Raw genomic sequence first — 11,290 nt, 5'->3', positions numbered from 1 at the left:
GAAAGTCATTTATTAACAGTTAACCTTTAACGAAAGTAAGAAACAAAGCACATCACTCAATCAAAAGCCAATGTTATGCGCTTCTCCGCTCTTTGAGCTAAGATTTCTCGGCTCTTTGATCTCAAGTAAGAACGATTGTCGTAATCTTGCTCGTTGGAGAAAGTGCTTACACTGTTGGAATCTTGCCTTACTGCCCGTCGACCAGGTGACCTGTTTCATTTATTTGAATAAGTTACGTTTAAGCCTGCCTAAAACCGCTCAATTTTAGTTAAGTCCCATACTACGCCCTCATTTTCACCTTATCGTGTAGCTGCAAGTGACTGTGTAATTTAAATTTCGCAATTTTTTTGGAAACACTGTTAATTACCCCTGTTTAATTAATTACCAATGTTTAATTTATTGCGGCCCAATTAGTTTGTAGTGTGTTGTCATACCTGTAAATTGTGTTAATTGGGCAACACTGATAATTGTTTTTTTCGCCTATAATTAGTTATTATTACTATGTTTACTCGCCTTTTAGTGCTCTTTACCTAGTAAAGACCACATATCTGCACCACAAACCGCTGTCCAGATCTCCAACCCTTGAAAGTCCCCAGTTTGTAGTGTGTTGTCATACCTGTAAATTGTGTTAATTGGGCAACACTGATAATTGTTTTTTTCGCCTATAATTAGTTATTATTACTATGTTTTACTCGCCTTTTAGTGCTCTTTACCTAGTAAAGACCACATATCTGCACCACAAACCGCTGTCCAGATCTCCAACCCTTGAAAGTCCCCACATTCCTTAGAATAAAATCAGAAATGGCGACGACCAATGTAGTCGAATTGAATGAGGAAGTTAAAAGATCAGTTGTCATCCAGCTCAAAGGAAACAGAGCACATTAGTGTCTCTACGTTTATGGAGCTGTTTGCGCCAGGTGGGCCTCTAGAAGCTATCTTCAATGATGTCGAAGGGGTTATTACTGAATCCTTTAAAGATGTGGTTTTCCTGCTGACGTTATAACTAGAAAGCGCTCACAAAGTGGATAGAATTATACACCACTTTAACACAGAGGAGGTAAACTTCACATCTGCTAATGGGAACAACATGGTGGTCACAGCACACCTCCCCAAACCACCACTGGAGGTCGTGACCCTCCATCCAGTGCCCTGCTATGTAGCAGCCACAAAATCACGAACTTCTTGAAAAATACAAATGGGGACAGGTAAATACCAGGGAATTAGGATACCACAGAAACTTTCAACATATTAAAAACGGATGGCTGAATATCTCGTTTCACAAATTAAATATAAACAACCTCCCGAAAGTGATAAAAATCTGCGGAAAATGGGCAACCGTCACGAGACCAGGTGAGTCCCACTTACCACTCTGTAGATTTTGCAAGGAGCGAGGACACGTGCAGACGCGCTGTCCGAAAAAGGGGCATTGTAATTTCTGTCACACAGAAGGGCACATTACAAAAAATTGCCGATCAAAGCCCGTAGCTATTGGTAGAAGGGAACAACCGTGGGTGACAATTGCACCAAAACCACGAAATCGCCCAACACCACAAGACACACAATTGAAATTGACCAACAAATTTGACATACTCGGGAATGAAGAACCACAAATAGATCTAGCAAATATGGAAGTTTTCCCTAGCTTGGCAGAGAGTACTAGCCAAGCCACCCGAACACCAAAACCGCAACGAATAAAAAAACAAAGAACCCCACGTGGAAAAGAAGCGCCTAATCCTAAAAACGACAACCAAGCAGAACCAGCAATCGTAGCAATAAAAAACGATCAGCAAAATACAACACTTTCATCGCCAGCATCTACGGATGTTTCTAGAAGTGAAACACCGGACATGAGCATGAAACCCCACAACGCAGAGACAACCGAAGAAAACATAGAAATCATTGAACAATACCATCGCGACCTAATTACCAACCCGTCACCAACCTACCACAACATGTATAGTATGGGAATACCAGCAAATGAACTATACCCTGATCCCCTATGATCCGAAGATCACCTGAAAACTTGCAAATGCTGTTTAAAACAACCAGCACCCCAACAAAAAAACGAAAAGTAATAACTCCACACTAAACAAAGTCGTTACCCATCTTTGTAACAGTATAGAGTGAAAACAAATGTTATCAAGTATTCGTAACTTGTTAGTGAACTGTATTCGCATTCTCGCATGGACTTAAGAGCGTTATGGCAAATCATACTAAAATAGGAACAATCAATACAAATGGAATAAAAAATAAACTTGGCGCAATCACGAACTACATTACCACCAACAATATAACGATCCTTGGTATACAAGAAACACACATAACAAACATGGAGACGATAAAACAACTAGAAACCATGACTGATACAACAATTTTTACAAATGCACCATGTAAAGGCAACGCAAGACAAATCAAATCAGGAACAATATTACTAGTCAAAAATTATCTTACTCGAAAATATTCTGTTCATCATGAAATCATACAGCTCTTTTGGATGCATAAAATAAGAATAATTGGAAACAATGAAGAAATGCACATTTTCAATCTTTATTTGCAATCTGGTTCAAAATTAAATTATGCAAACATACGCAAATCGCAACTTGAAATCTTCAAATCAAAAATACCTGACAACCCTTTCACAACAATACTCATTATGGGTGATTTTAACATGGTTACAAATAAACTTGATATAACAGGGAATGTAAATGCAGATAGAAATAGCTGGAAATTGATTGAACAAAATGTCCACTTAAAAGATATATATAGGAAACTACACAAAAACAATTTCTTGGTTCCCAAGAAATCTGGTTCCCATCGGCTACTGCGCATTCGCAGACACAATGCATTTTTATCAGAAATCTAAAAATCTGGTTCACAGAAGTTAACTTGAATACACGTAGACATGTTTTGCGGTGAATTGGACTTGCGGTGAATTGTGCCTTGCGGTAAATTGGACTTGCGGTAATTGCGGTGAATTGGACTTGCGGTAAATGCGGTGAATTTGTCTTGTGCGGTGATCCAGTATTGCGGTAAAGTAGTCTTAAGGTGAATTAGTCTTGCGGTGAATTAGCCTTGCGGTTAACATTTTTGTGAATTCCTTTGGGTTTGTATAAAAAAAGTAGTTGTAATGTTTTAAACTTAAAATTTTTTCGAATTTATTTTGGGAAAAAAAAGTTGGTGTAAAAGGAATTGTTTAAATATTTTTTTTACATAAATTTTAATTTTTTTATTGCTTATGATGAGGACGCGACTCCAATTGAATTTCGATTCATAAGAGCAGAAAAGAACAAAAAAAATGTTATGCGCTACTCCTCTTAAGTAGTAGGTTACGTCGAGTTGTTAACCTTTCTGCAGCATCGCGATATTTCTTTTTGCGAGGAGATAAAAATCTTCTCCGGCAACATACTGCTCATTGACTGCCTCGTTTCTCCCCTGTTTATCTTTTAATTTGTCAATAAATTTCCACAATGTAGGGTGATGTGATACAAACGAGCTGAAACTTCTGAATTAGTCTTACCCTGAACAATTCTTGCGGTGAACTATGATTTGCGGTGAAATTAGCCTTAATTAGCCTTGCGGTGAACCAGCCTTGCGGTGAATTGGCCTTGCGGTGAATTGGCCTTGCGGTGAATTGGTCTTGCGTTGAATTGGTCTTGCGGTAAATTGGTCTTGCGGTAAATTGGTCTTGCGGTAAATTGGTCTTGCGGTGAATTGGCCTTGCGGTGAATTGGCCTTGCGGTGAATTGGTCTTGCGTTGAATTGGTCTTGCGGTAAATTGGTCTTGCGGTATTGCGGTAAATTGGTCTTGCGGTAAATTGGTCTTGCGGTAAATTGGTCTTGGGTTGAATTGGTCTTGGGTTGAATTGGTCTTGCGTTGAATTTGGTCTTGCGTTGAATTTGGTCTTGCGTTGAATTTGGTCTTGCGTTGAATTGGTCTTGCGTTGAATTGGTTTTGCGTTGAATTGGTCTTGCGGTAAATTGGTCTTGCGGTAAATTGGTCTTGCGGTAAATTGGTCTTGCGGTAAATTGGTCTTGCGGTAAATTGGACTTGCGGTGAATTGGACTTGCGGTAAATGCGGTGAATTGGTCTTGTGCGGTGAACCAGTATTGCGGTAAATTAGTCTTACGGTGAATTAGTCTTGCTGTGAATTAGCCTTGCGGTTAATATTTTTGTGAATTCCTTTAGTTTGTATAAAAAAAGTAGTTGTAATGTTTTAAACTTAAAATTTTTACGAATTTATTTTGGGAAAAAAAGTTGGTGTAAAAGGAAATGTTTAAATATTTTTTTACATAAATTTTAATTTTTTTATTGCTTAAAACAAATAACTGTACAGTTTTAATTAAAACATTTTTTGAATTCTTATGAGAAACATGAAAAAAATGTTTTTTTTTGTTTATTTTAATAAAAAAGGTAATTGTACTGTTTTGAACTTTAAATTTTTTCGAAATTATTTTGCAAAAAAAAAAATTGTTGTAAAAACTAATCTTAAAAATTTTTTTTTATAAAATTTTACTGTTTTGAACTTTAAATTTTTTGAAATTATTTAGCAAAAACAAAAAATGGTTGTTAAAACTAATCATAATTTTTTTTTTATAAAATTTTATTTTTTATTGCTTAAAACAATTAACTGTACAGTTTTAATTAAAACATTTTTTTGAGTTTGTTTGGGAAACATGAATAAATTGGTTTTTATGTTTTTTTTGCATAAAAAAAGTAATTGTACTGGTTTGAACTTTAAATTTTTTGGAAATTATTTTGCAACATTTTTTTGATTTTTTTTTGGGAAACATGAATAAATTGGTTTTTATGTTTTTTTGCATAAAAAAAGTAATTGTACTGTTTTGAACTTTAAATTTTTTGGAAATTATTTTGCAAGAAAAAAAAATGTTGTAAAAACTAATGTTAAATTTTTTAAATAACAATTTAATTGTTGATTACTTAACAATTAACATTTTTTGAATTCCTTTTTTAAAAGAAAATATTTTGCCAAAAAATTAAAACGATTGTTGTAAAAATAAAATTTTATTTTTTTATTGTTTAAAACAGTTGTACAGTTTTAATTAAAACATTTTCATAAAAAAAATGTTTTTTTGTTTTTTTTGCATTAAAAAATGAATTGTATTGTTAATTTTTAAGAGTACCGCAACAAAAGCACATGTTTAGAATAAATGACCAACAAGGTCACACCACAGAAAAAACTCCAATGTCGGCAAAGGAGAGAGGTGATATACACTCTCTCTCTATCGTGGGTCGTTCCCATATACTATTGTAATCAATGGATTTCTTCGTTTTTTCCACTTAATTAACGTTTTTTCACTTAATTTAAAGTTTTTTCTAAAATATATATTTTAAACAAACCGTTTGTTAAAAGATTTTTAATTAAATTTATTAAATAAATAAATTTTCTAAACAAGTGGTAAACTGTAAGCGTTAACCTACTAAATAATTAAACTGGCTTAATAAACTTGATTAGTTGGTGTAGTTTTTGAAAAAAACAGCTAAAACCCGCGAAAAATACTATGCGCCTATCTTTTACAATGGAGACCAAGCGAAATGGGGACGGAGTTGGAGGTCACGTGAATAAAAGAAATATCACGGTTTTGGGCAGTTACGCATCTCCAATGTCGGCAAAGGAGAGAGCACGATACACTCTCTCGCTTTTGCGGGTCGTTCCCGTTTACTATTGTAGTCAATGGATTCGAGGGCGTTTTATGTAGTTTTTCTTCATTTTTTTGACTTGATTCACAGTTATAGGGTACAACAACTATTTTCTAATATACAAATATTTCTAACAAACCGTTTGCTTGAAGGTTTTTAATTAAAATTATTAAATAATTAAATTTCCTAAAAAGTGGTAAACTGTAAGCGTTAACCCACCAAATAACTAAACTGGCCTAATAAACTTGAACAGTTGGTGTAGATTTTGAAATAAACAGCTATAACTTCCTTAAACTACCATGCGCCTATCTTTTACAATGGAGACCAAGCGAAATGGGGACGGAGTTGGCGGTCTTTTTTATATTTGCAATCAGCGCGAATTGTTCCTCATGACATTTTCTGGCATAGCAATATCGTAATGATCACGTGGTATAGATATTTTTGTTGCTGTACATTAAGCTGATGCCGGTAATTTATACTTTGGTATTTGGTATGCGTTTGCAGTGAACTGACATAATTGTCGTAGTTCGCGAGGAATAATTAGGTTGGTTGTATCGCGCAGTTGTTTCAGGTTTTGGTGGTCTATATGTAGCGTCTCAGTGTTACTTGCTGAATATGTCTAAAAATACGAATATGGTGAGAGTATACTGAAGTCTTAGATTGAATATATTGCAATAAAAAAATTAATGTATACGTAAATACGGGTCCAATTATACTAATTCTCTTTAGGTAAACATATACATATATTTACTTTAACACTTTACGGACAAACAACGGTTAAACGCAACGGTAACAGGGAGAATGGTGAGGACGACATGAGTAAATTGTTGAAAGAAAAAAAATATGCATATATAACAATGATAGTCATTGTGACAAAAGTATGATACCTAGGCTTTGTGTTTTGGTTGACGTTCCCGCGAAAGATCACTAAGTCGCATGTTATCATCACTACCAGGGTCATTATCATTTCCTAAGGGAACGTCAATAAATTTGCCCCTGACAGAAGAAATAATGGACGCTCCGTAAATTTTAACAACCCAAATAGTCAGGAAAATTCCCCCAAAATACGCGAGTGTTAACGCAACCATGACCACGCTGGTCCAAAACCATGACCACGCTGGTCCAAAAGGGTGAAGTGATGGAGCTAATTACATTAAGGAAAATGTTTTTTGCGGAGGCATCTAACGTTCTAGAGACGTATTCCATGTCAGCGCTAATGGAAAGATTGGAGTTAGAGTCAAGGTAGTGGTAAAATTTGTCATGCGTCAGTTTGGCCTGACTAAAAGTGTGGCTAACATGGAGTTCAAGTCTTCAAAACCATTCGAAGATTTGGGAAATTTACATCAAGGATCCATAAACGAGTGTTTTGTGTTGGAAATTGACTGCAGTAAGAGATGGAGTGACGTAGTTAATTTTTGGGTCTACGTGCGAAAGAGTGTAATTCTCGAAAACATAAAAGAAATCCAGGATTTTAAAGGACATCACCCGGCTTGGAACGGCAGCATAAACTAATCCATTCCGGTAGAGTTGGCCTACTCGAAGTTTGCCGGACGAATCTCTGTATCGAATAAGAGGACGAGTGGCAAAGAGTTTTCATGCTTTTAAGAGAATGCATGATAGATCCGTTAATCTTTTCACATGTAATCTCGGTCATAAGATCACCAACCGTGATAACGGCGCGCTGTCCTCCTAAGATTTTACTCAGAATCTCTCCAGGATACTGACGGGAGACAAGCATGTATAATGTGGACAGAAGGGATTGTAAGGTGCATTTAAGATAATGTACGTCAGCCGTCATGTTGCGAATACACTTTCAGCCGTCGTGTCTGAAGCCTCGTTAATCATATTAGCAGTTGGGTCAGACCTCACGAAATTTGAGGCGGAGTTGGATGCGATCATCTTATTAACAGGACTACTACGCATTAAGGAGGCTGAAGAGCAGTTAAGAGGAACGATGGTGAGACCAGCCGAGTCACCACAAAGCGTCTTTGGAATAACAGGCCAAAGTGTTTGGTGGGCAAGAAGATTGGGTATGCACGCTGAGGCCCAAATCGCGAATTTCTAGGCGATAAGGACGGGAGGATTTACTAAAGTGAAGGGTAATGAGATCGGTGCCCATAGGTTTAGTTTTGGGACAATCAATGAGCTTGGGCACCTTCCAGACATATGTACGTGTACCGACCGTTACAGAACCCGCGATGAACATCACATTTGCTAAGAATCCCCATCGGGCTTTTCATTCGCTTCCGAATGGGATCGTAATACACAACGGCAAACGAAACCAAACGTTTACCATACACGTCAACCTGCAAGGCAATAGTAACTAAGGAAGTGGGCACCCAAGATCGCATGTTTAATATCACAGATATGAAAGGTCCAGACAAATGAGCGACCCAAATTAAAATTCAAAACAAGCTTGATACGACCAAAAGCGCGAAAAGTCTTCTTACCAGAAACGCCTTGTAACCGTAGAAACTGCTGTGGATAAAAACGAGGCGCATACCACAACGGAATAATGCTTACAGTACTCCCGGAATCGCATAAAAAGACACAAATTCAGACGTTTATCAGAGACGGTGAATGTATGGCGATTTATTAAAAGTCCGATTAACACGCTTCACCGAACACGTGAAGGACCTTGCCCGTTTTTTGAACGATCGTGCCAACTGCATGCATGGCTCAACACAATTATAAGCGTCCGACCCATACCGAGCGTGATAAATGCAAAGATCCGACGGAGGAAAATTACGGTTAACCTGATACCGCGGACGAAAAGACTGATTTTGATCAAAACGGTGGGGTTGCCAGGAGTTTGAGCGAGGAGGAGGGGATTAAACCTGGGGCGGGGATGAAAACGAGCCGTAGAACTGGGTGGAACCGAACCAATGGGAAACGGAGAATTAACATATTAGTGCGCTGACCAGAACCACTGAAAGCTGGTATATCCTGACGGGATGGCGAGTTGCTACTGGGTAAATTGGCAAAGGATTGAACCGCGTCAGACAACCGATGAATACGTCGCTCAAAATTATCGTTGATGAGCATCTGAGAACTAACTGAATTAGGCGTATCAGTACTGTCGGTTACGGGGGTCGACGAACTGGCAAAAGAATTAGGCGACTGTAGCATTATTATGTCTTCAGCTTTAGAGGCAAGAGTTTTCAAACTTGACTGCGCGTATTCGAGACCCAAGGTGCGTCTAACGCCGTCCGGCAGACGTTCTACAAACAATTTTTTTAATAGACTTTCAGCTACGACGCCATAATCACCGGTGGCTGCTCAACAAAGATTTCATCCCGCTCAACAGTTCACTCGGCCGCCGACCGTTCAAGCGCGTTTCGTGAAAAAGTTTGTTAAAACTCTGCCGCACCTCGTTAAACTCATAAAAAGCTTAAGTAACGCCGTTTTAAGACTGGTATATGGATAGTCAACTTCACGGTCCATGATAAAATACCCCACTCGTTTAACTTGCTCAGAGGACCGAGAGGGCCGAAATGGCATGCGTAAAACGAATATGCTCACTAAAAACGAGGTTAGCGCCAAAAATAGTTTCAACCGTGCTTAACCAGAGACGCACGGAGAAGAGCCAAAAAGTAGGGAGTTTAGGTTTTAGGTCGTTATGGGACAATCTCTCTAACTGTTGGTTGCTTGTGCCGCACGTGGCTAAGTCTGCGCTAGCACCGGATGGTTTCGCGGAATGCTCGCCGACTTGGGTGGGTTGTTCGCGCGCGTGTAATAAGTTACCAAAAGGTGCGCCACCAAAAGAATCACCATTAACATAAGTATCACATCTCTAAGCGGATTTGTTCTACTGGGAAGTTGCGGCAAAAGGGTAAAAGGCTCTTCAAATTTTAATGGAGTAGAATGTTTAATCGACTTGGATTTAGGGAATTTAAGAAAAGAAAAAATTTGGGCCATAATAACTAAATAATCCAAATAAAGTAATATAAATACTATATTTTAGCATGCAAAATATATACAAAGTACTTCACCGTTGTGTCCTCGGAAGGTCGTGTCCAGTGTAGGGGGTGGTCAATGATAATGCTCTCCTCGCGTGCTCGTTTCTTGTACCTTCTTATCTATCTCGTCACGATTAGGACCTACCACCCAGCTCCCCAACACTTATGGACTCCTTTATTAAGCACCCAGCTCCCCAACATTTATGGACTCCTTTATTACGACACAACGATGAAGTGTTCACACAACGAAGATAAGGCGAGAAAGAGGGCGACTCATACAAAACAGGGGGGACATACTTGTCACATTGCGTAAACTCGAGCGAATGCGTAGCCGCCTACGCATTGCGCTAAAAAAAATCGGTATACACGTCAGACTATCTGCTGTGCGTAGGAAAAAACACAGTGCGTAGTTCTGCGCAATGTCGGGAGGTTGCGTAAAAAACTACGAACAGTGTTATTTGGTAAAATATGGCGGCTTACATTGGTTTTGTAAGAGCAAGGGCATCACAGAGGTACCCAGAAAGACGAAACCCTCTATTGTTGGCAGATAGTAAACTTATTGCGGAATATAGAATGTCAGAAGAAGCAATTTTGGAGGTATGTGATATGGTACGGGAAGACATGAAGAAAAAACGAATGATTTCCACCACACTCAGTGTTGAACAGGAAGTCCTCATTGCCTTAAAATTGTTGGCGTCAGGTAGTTTTCAAAATGTAAGCAAAGATTACGTTAATGTTACTCAACCGAGGGTCAGTCGAGTATTTACAAAATTCCATGAGAGTTTGTGCGGCATGGCGAAAGATCATATATATATGCCAGACAGAAATGAGCAAATATGCCAGACTGAAATGAGCAAATGCAAATCAAGCAACAGTTTTATCAACTTGCTCATTTCCCGTCAGTTGTTGGTTGCATTGACGGGACTCATATTCCGATCATAGCTCCGAGTCAAAACGAGCATTTATACGTGAATCGAAAAGGTTTTCATTCCATCAATGTGCAGGTAAGAGTTACTTTTTTTCAAATCATTTATAGGTCTTGACGAATAATTCTTTGTCAGGCTATATGTGATGCCGATTACGTGTTTCGCGATATTGTTGCAAGATGGCCGGGAAGCACACACGATTCTTTTATTTTAAAAAACTGCGGAGTATTCCGACGTTTTGAGGCAACTGAATTTTTTTGGGGGACAGCGGATACCCATTAAAAGTTGGCTAATGACACCTTTTGGTAAACCGTCAACTGGAGCACAGAAACGGTTCAACAACGCGCATAAGAAAACACGATCATTGGTGGAAAAGTAGGTTTTAAATGTTCAATTTTTAAGTATGTAAAACTTAAATATTTCTTGAATTTAGGTCATTTGGAATCCTAAAACAACGATGGCGAATTATTGATCACTCTGGTGGCAGACTGTGTTACACTCCTAAGACGGCTTGTCAAATTACGATGGCATGTTGTATATTGCACAATATCTGTCGCCGCAGAGGAGTTCCAATGCCTCCCGAAACCCAAGAAAATGCTGCTCTGTTGGTGGACGAGGTTAGCAGCGTGGATTCCGAAAACATGACGTCTCCATAGGAAAGAGGAGGAGTTAATGTGCGAAACGCTGTTGTAAATAGGTTTGAATAAAATCAAATAACTCCTAACAGCTTGTTTTCGTAGGGGGGG

General features: G+C 38.4%; 1 protein-coding gene and 3 pseudogenes across 1 annotated transcript; 2 read left to right on the top strand and 2 right to left on the bottom strand.

Annotated features, from left to right (window-relative positions):
- Window positions 1–757: 757 nt before the first annotated feature.
- Window positions 758–2,089, top strand: LOC149723502 (uncharacterized; annotated as a pseudogene).
- Window positions 2,090–5,562: 3,473 nt separating this feature from the next.
- LOC149723501 (uncharacterized) lies at window positions 5,563–8,015 on the bottom strand (annotated as a pseudogene).
- A 210-nt stretch (window positions 8,016–8,225) lies between these two features.
- On the bottom strand, window positions 8,226–9,961 carry LOC149723500 (uncharacterized; annotated as a pseudogene).
- Window positions 9,962–10,086: 125 nt separating this feature from the next.
- On the top strand, window positions 10,087–10,560 carry LOC149723499 (uncharacterized). Its single transcript, XM_089893577.1, has one exon. The coding sequence runs from the start codon at window positions 10,087–10,089 to the stop codon at window positions 10,558–10,560; it is 474 nt and encodes a 157-aa protein (XP_089749703.1).
- The last annotated feature ends 730 nt before the right edge of the window (window positions 10,561–11,290 follow it).

The sequence above is a fragment of the Ciona robusta genome, unplaced genomic scaffold (genome assembly GCF_009617815.1).
Source record: "Ciona robusta unplaced genomic scaffold, ASM961781v2 AP042747.1".
Lineage (NCBI taxonomy): Eukaryota > Metazoa > Chordata > Ascidiacea > Phlebobranchia > Cionidae > Ciona > Ciona robusta.
This window is presented reverse-complemented; position numbering and strand designations above follow the sequence as displayed.

Coding starts and splice junctions, on each gene's coding strand:
- LOC149723499 (XM_089893577.1), top strand. CDS start 10,087: ATGGCGGCTTACATTGGTTTTGTAAGAGCAAGGGCATCACAGAGGTAC.